Source organism: Pipra filicauda, unplaced genomic scaffold (assembly GCF_003945595.2).
Source record: "Pipra filicauda isolate LSUMZ 115617 unplaced genomic scaffold, ASM394559v2 scaffold36_size6622888_pilon, whole genome shotgun sequence".
Classification (NCBI taxonomy): Eukaryota; Metazoa; Chordata; class Aves; order Passeriformes; family Pipridae; genus Pipra; species Pipra filicauda.
In genome coordinates this window covers 5,467,839-5,482,039 of record NW_024104498.1, presented here as the reverse complement: position 1 = coordinate 5,482,039, position 14,201 = coordinate 5,467,839, and the positions used below count along the sequence as shown (strand labels likewise).

The 14,201-nt window shown below is 45.3% G+C and overlaps 1 protein-coding gene across 1 annotated transcript; it reads left to right on the top strand.

Moving 5' to 3' along the window:
- Positions 1-543: 543 nt before the first annotated feature.
- Positions 544-10,061, top strand: ATPAF1 (ATP synthase mitochondrial F1 complex assembly factor 1). Its single transcript, XM_027747109.1, has 9 exons — positions 544-772; positions 2,193-2,301; positions 2,862-2,912; positions 3,652-3,714; positions 4,775-4,825; positions 6,624-6,671; positions 7,606-7,701; positions 8,288-8,395; positions 9,287-10,061. The coding sequence occupies exons 1-9, from the start codon at positions 576-578 to the stop codon at positions 9,479-9,481; spliced, it is 918 nt and encodes a 305-aa protein (XP_027602910.1). The 5' UTR covers positions 544-575; the 3' UTR covers positions 9,482-10,061.
- Positions 10,062-14,201: the final 4,140 nt, after the last annotated feature.

The window sequence follows — 14,201 nt, the reverse complement described above, 5'->3', positions numbered from 1 at the left end:
TTCTTCGGGGCTCCTCTCTTGCGGCAGCCGGTGGCAAGTTCACCATAAAGCAGGATCTTAGGGAGGCGGTGGTCCTTCATCCTTGAGACGTGCCCTGCCCATCGCAGCTGTGTTCTCATCAACATGGCCTCAATACTTGTGACTGCTGCTTGTTCTAGAACAGATGTATTGGTCACATAGTCTGACCAGTGGATGTTTAGGATTGAACTGAGACAGCGTTGATGGAAGCGTTCTAGGAGACGCAGGTGGTGGCGGTAGATGACCCATGATTCGGATCCATATAAGAGAGTAGACAGCACTATGGCTCTGTAAACACTGATCTTTGTACTTTTCTTCAGGTGTTTATTTCGCCAAACTCTTTTATGAAGCTTTCCGAGAGCACTGTATGCCTTTGCTAACCTGTTGTCTATCTCCCCGTCAATCTTACCATCCGAGGAGATGTACCGGGCCTTTTAATCGACGCCAATAAAAGCTCACTCCCAGCCTGCGGCTGCGGCCGGTCCCTGGCGGGGCGGGGCGGGCTGTGGGCGGCCGGCGGGGCGGGAGCAGCGCGGGGCGGGGCGGGCGGAGCGGCCATGGCGGGGCCGCTGGCCCAGGGCTGGGGGCTCGGGGCGGCCCTGAGGAGCCGCGCCGCGCTCCGGCCGCTCGGGCTGCTGGCACCGCCGGCTCGGGGGGTGCTGGGGCCGGGAGCGGGATCGGGATCGGGAGAGGCGGGGCTGGAGGAGAACCCCTTCTACGGGAAGTACCGCCACAAGATCCAGGAGCTGCGGAGGTGCGGGGGGGGGGAGGCGGCGCTGAGGGAGGGAGGGAAGGGGGCAGCGGGAAGGTGGGTGGGGGAGCTGCTCTGTGGGCAAAGGGGGTGCTGAGGGAGCTGGTTTTTTAAAAGAGGGAGGTCCTTATATTTTAGAGCTGCGCCCTCATGCGGAAATTGGTTAGTGTAGGCCTACGGCTGCCTCGAAGTTCACGTGTGGTTGGCACCGAGTCAGCGAGTGTCATTTTGGGGGAGGAGGAAAAGGGAGGTCAGCGGTGGGGTTGTCCCGGTGTCATGAGTGCCCCACGGTGGGACATTAAAATCCGGGGGCGGGGCTCCAACATCCTGGAGGCCCCCCCCAAATCCGGAGGTCTTCCCTAAGGGTGGGGGAACCCCAAAATTTGGGGGAGGAAAAGGGAGATTAACAGTGAGCTTGTCTCACTGTCCTGAATATCGCATGGTGGGGCATTAAAAACATTGGGGGGGGGGGGGTCTGACATCCGAGGGGCTCCTCCCAAAGTCTGTGGAGTCTCCCCAATATCCTGGGTATCTCATAATTGTAAGGGAACCCCAAATATTGGGCGGGGTACCCCAAAATGAGGGTGGGATAGAGGGGAATTGCCAGTGTCAGGGATGTTGTCCATACCCAGGTGGTCTGCTGATGTGCTCAGCTTGGTAATAGGTAGTTTTGCTAAGAAAAAAAAATAAATCAGAATTTTAAGTTAAGAACATGAATCAAATACCACAGTAAGCATTTTAAAAGGCCGAATGATGTTCATCACCCAGCACTGCTTTCCACCTTTGGGAACCATTGGAGCAGGCAAAGAGTATCCCAGCTTCTAGTCTTCTGTCATACTATAAAGGAAGATTTGAACAGAAAATTAGTAGGTAGAAGCTGGTCTTATTTTGAGTGCAAGTCCATCTGTTGGAAAGGCCCCATTTGGAACAGCCTGTAGAAGAATCATGGTTTTGAATTATCCTGATAAAGGTGGGTTGCCTTACTTAGCAACAAAAATAAAGGAAGCAAAAGACTTCATAGACTCAATCATAGAACTGTGGAATGGTTTAGGTTGGAAGGGACCTTAGAGATCACCCAGTTCCAACCCCCCTGCCATGGCCAGGGACACCTCCCACCGGACCAGGTTGCTCAGAGCCCCATCCAACGTGGCCTTGTTGGAATCCAGTGCCAAAAACTGAAATCCAAAGCCTTGGGTTGTAGGAGATTCAGCAGATACACTGTGCAACAGCTTAGACAGTTTCTTAACACTGCAGTGATTGTCCCTGTTTATTGTCATAATTGAAAACTGAAATGTTTTAGTCATATGAATTTTTGTCCAGTTATGCTCCAAGGAGTTGGACTTGGATGACCCTTATGGGTCCATTCCATCTCAAGATGTTCTGTGGTTCCACTGTACTGTTAATAGTCCCTTTTCCAATTCAGATCCAGTCCAGATGTGTTTGAATCCCGTATGGAAAAAAGAAGTGAAGTGAAAAAGCAGCCTGTGGGATATTCCAAACAAGGAGAATTTATCAGATGCATGGAAGAAAAGGCAAGGCCAATTTTCTTTGTAAATCACATACATTAAAGCTATAAAGTTATTTATATGGGCTCAGCATAATGTTACAAACTTGCAGTGCTCCGGTTCGTAGGAGCCCTGGAATTTCACTGTGTGGTGGCTAAAAGTATTGTTCTGTATTCCAGTGTATTATTTTGCTATATTTTAGACTGTAAATTCCCTGCTGATGTCTTGATTAAGTGTTTAATTAGTTCCAGATCAGTTTGACCAAATGGATTGACACAATCTTGCATTTATCATTTTTTAGTGAATGCAAAAAACCTGTGAAATAATATTGGATCCAAAAATGCCTAATAGTTTGCTTTTAACTGATCCTTTCTGGCCTTGGCATTCATAATTAACATTAAGTTATTTATTTCACTTAATCAGTCATTTATTTTATTAAAAATACACCGCAGCAATCTTCAAATATCTTAAACTTGAGCTCCCATTCAGGAGATTTTTGTCAGCAGCCATGTTATGATTGGCAGGGAAGGCAAATAAATTATATTAAGGCATTAGCTATAAAACTAAAGAAGAATGTTTTCTTGTAGGCAGAAGGCTTGGGCGCTAAGACGTCAAAGGGAGGATTCACAAAGGATAAGGTAAGGGAAACAAACCTAAGTGTTAGGAGGGGACATTGTGGCAAATGAAGGATGTAGATTAACTTGTATTGCCACAATCAGATCTTCAGCCAAGAGCTCTTTGACATAAATCTTGTGTTCCTAATGCTCCATTTGAGTGTAAGATTTCAATTTATTATTGGGATCCTGTTCAGTCTTAAAACTCCTGGCTCTCTGGGTTTTTATTAACCTGGTTTTTATTAACCTGTCCTTTCTCTATGACACCCTGGAAGTTCCTGCTAATTGGGAGACCTGTTCTGAACAGTAAATGGAAAGGGTTAAGCTGCTTTTACATCTTGGAAATACATTTCCAATGATCAACCAGCCCAGGGACAAGAGAATGGTTTTATTCTCTTTCACACTCTTGTGAAACGCACAATCTGCGTGTAAATCTGCCAAAAAGCATCTGTTTGAGATGGCTGAAGGTAAAAGGATGCAACTCCTCTTGCAGCCTCAGTAGAGCCCTGCACAACTGCAGCGAAGCTTGTGCTGTGTCCTGAAAAAAATCTCTCCTGCCTCAATGTGTAAATCCACTTCATGGTGTGTTGCTGCTTATGTTTTACTAGTTTATTTGGCAATTAAGAGGACTAAGTCACACTGGAAGTTGAATTAAGTTCCTCTAGTTTGATTTTGTTCACTGTAGATGCATCCATTAATTCTGCATTCTTACATGATTCAGAGAACTGGCATCATGGCAAATTCTTTATGCTTTCTCTTGCAGACACTTGACTCAATTCTTAATGTTGAGATGGTGAAAGAAAAATCAGCAGAGGAGATAAAACAGGTGATGGATTTAAATGGATTTAAATGGAATAAGGTTTGCTTCACATCTGTACTTACATGTAATCTACATGTAAGGATGGAAATTTTTACTTAGACTGAAAAATAAAACACAGCTGTGGATGTATGTTTATAAAAAGCATATTCACATGCATATCAATAGAAGAAGATAAAGTTTTATCCATCTAGCTAAGTTGTCCTACCTGATAAATAATACATCTATAATACATCTGGACTTGAGTCAAAAAAATCTGTCACTTGGGAGCCTGTGTACTCAAACTAGAGTTGGTTAGGGTAAGGAGGAGCAGGGTGGGTCTATCTGTTTGAAGAGCAGTGTAAGTGAAATTATCCTCCCTAATACCTGCTTGGCTTTGTAGTGTATTCCCTTTTATCTAGTTAATAGTCACCTCTGTTGCATGTTTCTGATATGGCTTGGGTTAGATCTCATATTTTCTTTCCCCTGTTTCTGTTTCACTGACTAAAAATTTTGCTGACAATTCTCATGAGTTGTGTAGGACTGGGGAAGAGCAACTGAAAAAGTCCTGAACTCTGGACTTCTACCTGTGCTTTTTTGTTTATTAGAAACTATGAGTTCCTCTATAGGTGTTGCCATCCTGCTGTGGTGGAGAAAAAAGACTGTCAACACAGAAGAGCATTATGCAAAGACTTGTCTTCTGTTGAAAATGTTTTGTTGTATGTTCTTTATTAAAAAAAAAAAAACAAAACAAAACCACCAGCACCAAAAAAACCCACCTCTCAAACCCTCTGGAAATCATTAGTGTGATATTTGAGAATAATGTAAGAAGCACTTCTGAAGGCTAATACATCTTGAGCCACCTCTGAGCCCACTGATGATTTCTGTTACCTGGTTGAAATTTGTCATTTGGTACAAGTACTCTGCAACCTTTGGAAGAGTGTGTTGCCTTAGCAAGAAAGTCAGTCAGGCTTGACTGAAAAAATGACTTCTCAAAGTGCTTACAAAGGTTAGTTGACATTCTAAAGCATTTAATATTACTTTTAGATTCTGGATTTTAACTGTATCTCATCATCTTGGTTTCCTACAGATTTGGAATCAGTATTTTTCTGCAAAAGATACAGTTTATGCTGTTATTCCCGTAAGTAGTGTCCCTGTAGTTTTGCATTTGAAAAGCCAGCATGCAAAGCTTTCCTTTCCAACTGTGATTCTGTTGCTTTTAAAAGCAATCATTTAAGGAAAATGAGGTTTCAAGAACAAACTTTCTTTCCGGGCTGAGTAATCTTACCACCCCAAACAAAGTCTTTTGTTTCCAAAAATGCATATCCCTTTTTTTTTGTCATTTGGAGGAGTCTCAATAAATCAAGTACTTTTTTCTGCATACCTGGCTTGAATTTCCAGGCTTTATTTTATTATGAGCATCCAATACTCTTCACAGGGCCCTCGTGTCTATATAGGTAGCATTTGTATTTTTAGAGTTACTTATTTTTTCCTCAGAGTTGCTGACTCAAGGTTAATATGGCAGTTCTAGAGCCCTTGGCTGGTAACTTGCACGTGGACAATCACGTGTGGCTTTCTTTCATACATTTACAATTATTGGCAGCACTGTCTTTCGTTGAGATTGCATGGTGTTTCCTGTGATAAGATCATATTTCTTATTCCTGATAACTTTACCAGATGTTAATTGGTCTTAGCCTGTGTTAGGCTGAAGGAGGGTTTTTTTTTTTTCCGCTTTTGGGATTTCTTTTTATTCTTTTCTTCAGAGTCATTCTGTGATCGCCATCTCTTAAATCTGCCTTTTCACAGCTGTGCACAAGTTGTGTGTTCCCTGAGTTCTTGAAACCTCATTTAGATCTGGGCTCTGATTTGCAATTGTATTTGGCCCTTTGAGCTGCAACTGCAGTCAGTGGGAGGCTGTATCCTAAATGTATGATGTGCTGTATGCTCTGAAAATGGCAGTGTGGAATTTGAAGACAAGCAGCTCTGGGTTTCAGTTTTCCCAACGTGTGGATGTTGTGAAAATAGTTTGACTTGCCCATTTACTGTAGCAGAGGGCCAAAGCCAGGGATTCCAGTTAAGATGATGTAGGTCTTTCATTAGTGGGGCTGGGGCTGGCACTGTTCTTTGGTGCACTGTTTTAAGAGAAGCTTGCAAACTTTTTAAGGCTTCAATGCAAACCAGATCCCAGGCACATTAGGAAGCAGTTCATGGTGTCATGGGGGAAAAAAAAAAAACCCTTTGTCTTTTGCCAGAAGCTTTTTGTTGGCTGGAAGAAAGGCCTTTCATAATTTCTCCAGTGCTCCGAAGTACACACAGAGGAATTGCTTGTTGATGAATGGCATATGTTTTCTTTCCTGAGCACCTTAGAGTAGGTATTAATATATGGTGCTGGGAAGCAAAAGATTTGGGGGAACACAGAGAACACATGAATGAGACTTCCAGGTTTCATCAGGGCTGACCAAACATGCTTGTGGTTTTAATATAAAAAAGAACTAAGTATATTATTTGAGTGAATATCTTGGCTGCATTTTTATACTGAAGAACAGATGACTGTGATGTAAAATCCACAACTCGGATGTGCTGGGATATGTTGTCTTGCTCAGCTGCTGACACTATGTGATGCAGTGGAGCAATTACTGGGAGAGGATGTAATGTAAGCCTGAGGCATGGGGCCCCTACCTCCAAGGAATAAAGCTTTGGATCCAAGGAGTTTGCTGCTGCATCTTAGGGACAGCACTGTGAAAATGGGATGCCAATGACGTTTAGGTAACTAAGAACCAAATACAGTTTTCCATGCGCTCATCGTTAGCTGTTCCCACAGTGTGGGACCTCCTCCAGATGGAAGTTGTACCCTGCAGAGGTTAATGAGGTGATTTTGAACAGCTCTGCATCCACGTTTGTGTTGTGAAAATTGAATTTCTCTTTCTCCTTCCCCAAAGGCAGAGAAGTTTGATTTAATGTGGAAGAGAGCCCAGAAATGTCCATCGGTACGTATGGCAGCGACTCGCAGTGCGTGGTTGTGTAGCTGCAATGTGGTGCTTCTCCTCTCCAAAGCCAAAGTCATAAACTTTTGACCCTCACGTATCCTGATACTTATTGTATCAGTGCAATTAGTAAAACCCAGGTGTTCAAATACTTGTCTTAGCGTTCAGATAAAGCAATGGCCATTCATATGTATTAAACAGTTTGATCTAGATAGAAGAGATGTAGGGTTGAGGAAATGGGAGCACAGAATCTCCCAGGGAATGGAGACTTTACTGGGTTGATGGATTAGCCCCATATATTTCACTTGCCAAGAGCAAGATCAAATATATCTGGCTTCCCGAGCTACTTGGAGATTGGAAAGTTATTTATAGCCTTAAGTGCATTTCTGTACAGTGCACTGGCATTTAGTCAGGTAACCTGCATGTTTTTCTGCTCCCATGTTGTCCTTTCCCTTGGTGTGGGAAAATGAGCAAGTCTGTAGCCTATGGAGCCCAGCAGGCTGTGAATCTCCAGAGGGAAAATGCTTGCTGCCTGTTCTGGAACAGTTGGTGAAATTACAGGATTAAATACTCTGAATGTTCGTTACCTTCCGTTTGACCATTTCTGGTGTTAATTTTCTAGGCAGGAACAAAAAGGTCAGAGTTTGAATGTTCTCCAGTGTCCTTTCCTTTCCTTTGTGTGTCTCGTAAAATACTGTTAAAAATATATGCCAACATCTTTGCTAATGAAATAACACCGATAAGGTAATTCTGGTTTATTGTCTGCTTTGAAGTTTGGTTCTTGTTTTCCCCCCTCCTGGTGGGGCAAAGAAACCCTTTTTTCTGTTGTGGTTCTCTCCCTAAAACATTAATGCTGGAGGCCAGTGTGACACAGGGATCATTTTGTTCTATGACAGGGAAAATTGGTTTGGTTTTTTATTTTATCGTTTCTTTGCAGTTTCTCTATGCTTTGCCAAGAAAAGAAGGTTATGAGTTCTTTGTGGGGCAATGGTCAGGAACAGAATTACATTTTACTTCCCTAATAAACGTTCAGGTGAGTGTTTGAAATAAAAAGTCCAGAATTGGCTTAAGATCCAGAAATATACAATATCAGCATATTGCAATACATGGTGTTTGCTAAATAGTTTAACCAACAGGTTATCTAGCTTAACTGGAAAAAAATTATCATGAAAAAATGCCATTAGTTATGAGTTAATGAGTAAATTAATCACAGGTAAATTAGTGAAGTTATGGGTATTAAGTATCTCTAATCTAAATGAGAATGAGGCAGAAGTTCAGTAGTCTCAAAATAGAAGCAAAAGCCAAACTTTTTAGAACTGTTTGTGCAAGCTGCTTAAAATAGCAGTAGATGCTGTAAGATGAAATATCTTTCTCAAAGTTGTGGGTTCTTTTAAATGCAAAATGGTCTTTAGTCAAGAAAAAAAACCCCATCTAATTCTGCAAATCCCTTGTTTTCTGTAAATACCAGGAATAATGAACTTTTAATTCGAACTGACCCTTAAGCCCTGAAAACTGCCTCTGTGGCAGTTAATGCTCAAAGGTTTGTAATCAAGCACCCAAATCTGCAGTAGAGTTGAAGTTCTTTGTGGGATACTGATAGGTTTCTTTCTCTCCTTCAGACCCAGGGTGAAACAGCTCCAAGCCAGTTGGTCTTGTACCACTATCCCGAGCTGCAGAAGGAAAAAGGGATAGTACTGATGACAGCAGAAATGGACTCCAAGTTCTTGGTAAGAGAAGTCTGTTCATTGCCTGCCTTCATTTTATGCTGCAACTCCTCCTACAGTTTTGAACTAAAACCAAATTATAGTGAAGTCTTTGAAAGACCCTTTGCCAAAGAATGGTCTTGCTAAACTTTTTTAACCTAATCTGCTTAATGTTAGGGAAAGCTAGAAGGGAATCATCAGTCTTTGGTGATTTCAGCTCATGCATTGCCTTTTTTTAATTTGGGTATTATAGTTTATTGTTGTAAGAAAGGAAAAAAAGCTTCTGTTTTTCACCTGTCAACAAATTAAAACTGTTTTGAAGGTTAATACTATATTTGTCAAAGCAGGAGACCTCCAGAGCTGTTGTGTTTGGTTTCTATGTGCCTGTGTTCTCTGTGTGGGTGCACAGTTAATTGCATATCTGTACTAGCACAGGGCCTGGACTGATGACAGTGGGGATTGTAGTGGTGGAACAAGATAACTAAAATATCCCACCTCTAACTGACCTACTTACACCTGTTCGGAAATGGTGAGCAGAGTCATTGGTAATGCTTTTGCCCTGTTGTATCTCAGAGTAAACAATCAATCTTTGCAAGTAGGTCAGCTGTAAGAGGGGAAAGATGAGGACTTGGTGCATCTCCAGTGCCTTAGAGTGGGCAGGGATGAGAAAAGACATATCTGACCTCTGAGGTGCACACACAGCAGGGGAGTGGTTAAAACACACAGTGCTGAAGTGTGTAAGTAGGTCAGGAACAAGAGGGAGGTTGAGGTTTGCTGAGATTTACTAAAGAAAGGTGGCTTGGAATTGAGCCATCTGATGGGTAGGACTGTGGCTTTTCAACTGCTGAAGTGTTTTTCAACGGGACACTTAAATCCCACCATGGATGGTAACAGGTCCTTTGTTTTCACTCGCAGGTGGTGCACCAAGCCCAGTGCTTGGCCAACCAGGCACAGCTCTTCTATGCCACCGATCGTTCCGAGACCTACGAATTAGTGGAGACCTTCAACCACAGATCTAGTGAATTTAAATACATGTCAGTTATAGCAGAGCTTGAGCAAAGTGGACTTGGAAGGGAACTGAGACCTGGTCAGGTTTCTGACAAGTCGTAGAGCCTGAGCTGCGGGTGAAGTGAGCCAGCAGCAGGCAGGAGGGGGTCCTGCATGGGGTGCTCCTGTCTTCTTTGTTTTGCAAATTGGATTTGGCTACAGAAGGGATCTGGAGACATCCTGGGAATGTGACAGTCAAGCCTGTCTGGCACTGATGCAAGATGAGGACTTGGACCACTTGAATGACAGTAACTAACTGCCAGAATGGAGCCCTGTACTTCGGTGTAACTATATCAGAAAGAGCCATTTTCCCCATCCTGTAACTTCTGCTGCCTGCTGGATTTTTGAAATCTGAAATAAAGTGACAGAAAGGGAACTATGTAACGGGCTGTACTGACATCAGGAAAGAGATGACAACCAGTGTTTCTTCTCAGTAAATGCATTTTAAATGCCCTCCACCATTATAATTGCATGGTCCAGTGCTTTTTAATCTGTGTGGAATTTATACAAGCTTGTCCATCAAGAAGAAAGAATAGGAGCAATGGTGTAAAACAGATACCTCTTTGTTTCTTTGTGAGGTTTCTTACACAGATGTATACTGTGGTCTGAGTTTTTCTCAGGATTAAAAAACAGAGTGACTATATTTGTTCTGGGAATTTTGTGCTTCTTAATCGATATATTAATTGGATCCTGTTGCTATGTTTCTGTCTTTGAGCTGCTATTCCTGGGCAGTATGATGATAGGAACATGGGTTTATTTTTTTGTATATTTTTAATAGGGTAGAGGAATTATGGCCTGTTTTACAGAGTTAACTTTTCTAAGACTGGCATCTAGTCAGCCAGCTCCACAAATGGTATTTGAAGGGGCAGAAAATAGCTCTTGTTCCCATTTCAGGAAAGGCACTCTCTGTAATAAAAGCAAGATGGACTGGAATAGTGACAGAGAGCCACCAACCATGAGCGACAGCTCATGAAAAAAATATGTTAGCATGAATACGGGGAGCTGCTTTAACACAGCAGCGTTGGTAAGAGCTTGGCTTTACAGACTGTAGAAGGTTTGGGGTTTTAAACCTGCCTTCAACAAAAGAATCCCAAACCATTCGTGCTTTGAGCTTTTCTTGTTTTCATTCCCATCAGAGGCAATCAGCACGTCTGTGGACAAGGACGTAGTGCAGCAGTGGGACATGCAGCCTGTGTGTGCATTACCAGCACTGCACAGGGAGAGGAGTAAACACAGGACAGCGAGGAGCTTCCCAGGAGCAATGTTGAAATACTTCCCATGTCTGCATCAAATCCTGGCACTAACTGGCCCGTAGCACTAATTATTATGTCCAGGCCACACTGCATCCTGTCAACCTGCTGGGGCTGGCAAGCATTCCCTTCTTTGCCAAAGAAAAGGAGGCAAGAAAGGCATGCAGCTTGTCTCTCTGTTTTTTGGGCAGGGCTCGTGTCAGATTTTCTGTGTTACCCTTAGCCACGACCTGATAGGGAGGTGTGATTAGTTACAAAGGTTTCCTACACCGTTTGCTAGTGTAGTTGTAGGATCCTGTTGCTGTAATACTCGTCGTCATTCTATCCTTTCTCAGCCCATTCTTTGGACTACATGACCTTTAAAAGGTCCCTTCCAACCCAAACCATTCTCTAAATCTCTGATGTGAACACTTCAGTTAAGCACTAAATGTAGACAGTGTGTTTTATTGTTGGGAGTTTATTTTAGCAGCGACTTGTATACATTGGATGTGAAACTCCTGTCCATCCAGGGAATTATTGGGTGTTTTTAGAAGAGGCACTACAAGCTGCAGAGTGGACACAGACCCCCGGGGCTGGCTGTGGCTTTGTGCAAACCAGCAGCTGTGCCAGATTTAAGCCACTAAAAACTCACACAGAATTTGTAAGATTTGATGCACTTAGGATCTGTGTTGAGCCTAAGGGCTGGTGAAAAAATAACACTCTCCGGTAGAGAAGGTAACTGTGGGAATCATGTGCCATACAACCACTAGAGGGAAGGTTTGTCTCCTTATTCTAAGCTCTGGGCACACACACACAGCTTGCCTGAGCCTGCTGCTCAGCTTTGTGAACTCTGAGTGAGTTTTGTGCTGAAAACCATGTGGATGGCCAGGCTGCTCCTGTATGGTCAATAACATGATAGGCTGCACTGAGTTAGGCCAGTGGTTCTGCTGGTCCAGTGTCCTCAATCCTACCTGAGCTGCCCTGGGGAGAGCAAACACCCTGCAATAATTTTCCAGGTTGCTTTACTGATTTCCAGTCATTCCTGGGCCAGGGTCTTCCCAAGCTGGATGCATCTTGTTTTTAGTAGCCCTCAAGTGGACATGTTCATGGAGGAGAAGCCCAAGCCTCCTGGTGGCCCTGTGTAAAGTTCAGCCCCTCCATCATCTTGCAACAAGGACTCCATGGCTGAACCAGGTGCTGTAGGAGCCACCTCAGTGCTGGCTGTGGTCTGCCTCCAGCTGGAGGAGAGCCCAGGGCTAGGATGTGGCAGGAATTCCTGCTGGAAGTAGTGGAGCAAGTTTTGCAGCCAGAGGCTCTTTGTTATCAGCGTCTCAAACCCCCTGGCTTGCCCACCCACCCCTGTCACCCTGGGGAGATGTACCCCCATGTCAGCAGGGAACCCAGACCCTGTCCTGCTCTCCAGGGAGACACCCTGGCTTGGGGAAGGCAACAGTCAGAGCAATCAAGGAAGTGCAGATTGAAGGATGATATTCTTACCCTCACTTAAAACGCTGACTCCAGTGCTTTTCATCTGTGCCTGGCTTTTTCCCTGTGCCTTAGAAAAAGGCAGGACTCCAGTGCCCTCTGATCTGCAGCTGAACAAGTTCTCACTCTCTGTCTCTGAGTTTGTGCAGGACATGGTGGAGCGGGAACGGGAACTGACTGTTCCCGACACTGTGTAGCTGAGTTGAACTTTTCTGGGCACGTCTTTTGCCCCTCTGGGAATAACCAGAGCAAACCCCCTGCTCCCTTTGCTTTGTCTTGTGGTCTGCACAGGCATGCAGTGTCTTCAAACCCTGCCTGGGAACAGGCACCTCCCTGGCTCTGCTGATGGGGCACTGTGCTGATGGGGTGTGTGCCGTGCTGGGCATAATGTGGCCAGGAAGATCCCAGCCCAGTGCCACGGCTGGTGGGGGGCTGGCAGGGGGCTCACAGTGCCCACCCTCTCCCCCCAGCACTGCCATGTCCCGCCATGTGAACCTGCATTGCTAACTTGGGCCTCTTCCTGTGACCCTCCATGAGGTCTGATGGAGCCGCCCAGCACTCTGGGCTTGCTTCCATCCCTGCTTCCTTCCCCCTGATAAATTCAGCCATGCACCTGCCTTCAGGAGTGGGACCAACTTCCCCCTCTTCCTTCCTCCAGGACAATCAAATGCCCTCTTCACAATAACACATCCCTCCTGCCCCAAACCTGCCCCTCGGACCTTTTCCTTTCTCCCAAGTGACTCCAGCCTCCCTCCCCACAGCTGGGCCCCCGGGTGGCTCTGGGACCGTGGGCTCTCTGCTCTGTGAGGTTTCCAAAACTTCAGGCGAGGGGGTCACTCCCTGAGCAGGATATGCTGCTCACCCCCATGGACTTGTGAGGCTGCAGCTGACGTAACTCCCATCCCTCCTGCTGTTCTCCTGGCCCCTCTCCTTTGGCTCCAGACCACTGAGGGTGGGAGGACCCCATCTTGCCTCTAAGTATTTTGGCTCCATCTCGCCTGGATGCAAATCCTGGCCATGAACTGCCTTCGGGATATTTATTATTTGGCCAAGCCCCCTCACTTTTGGCTTTCTGCCCATTTTTTGCTGGGATTTCAGTTGAAAGTTTCCTCCTGGCTTGGCATTGGCTGTTGGGAGTTACATCTGCTCGGCAGACCTCTGCCTCCTGCTCACAAGGTCTGAGGGCATTTTGTGGTTTCCTGCATCCCTTGGGGAAGGGTGCAGACACTGGTGACTGCCAGCTCCCCGTGAGGGAGGGCAGCAACACTGCCCAGCCCTTGCTGGGACTTGGGGTGGCTGTGATGTGCAAGCAGGGAGTATCCAGCATCGGGGATGAAAAAGAGTTTCCCTGAACCTGCTGGAGGCAGGAACGGGGCTGGTTTGACAGTGGCCAGGAAGAGTCTGTTGGGCTACTTGCGCCAGATCCTGATTTTAGGGGTGTTATTTCGACCTGAGACTATCTGCAATGATTGTGAGAGATTCACTCGTGAGCAGGGCAAGGCTGAAGTGGAAAAGGCTCAGCCCACAGGTCCTGGGGTAGATGTACATAAAGAGCTGAGCTTTGGGGTTATGGCTGCTGTACTGAATTAGCTGCTGATGGTGGTGGTCAAAGCAGCTCGACAGATGAATTTGACAGCTCATGCTTCCCTCCTGCCCCAGGAGCTGAGCGAGCAGGGCACTTCACCTCAAGGTTTTACCTTTTCTGCAGAAACGTGCTGGCATGTGTGAGAAGCCTCAGCCATCTCAGACTGTAGTGGATGTCAAGCACAGGTGAATCCTGTATGTCCTTGGTGTGCCTTTCTGCCGTCACCTGGTTCAGGACCTGCCCTTCAGCCACGTCCCAAATGAGTACAGGCAGGAAAGCAAGGGCCTTATGGGGTGTGCAAGTTCCAATTCCCTCTGGCTTCAGCTGAAAGTGATCCGCTGGTGGCCGCTGCCCGATGACATAGCCCTTACAATGTCTTCTTTACTTCTAATAAGATGCTGCTGCAGGTGCCAAAGAGTTTCTATTGCACCTGCACCAAACCACCTGCACAGAGAGAGGGAGGAAAGGAGACCAGCTGCCTTGC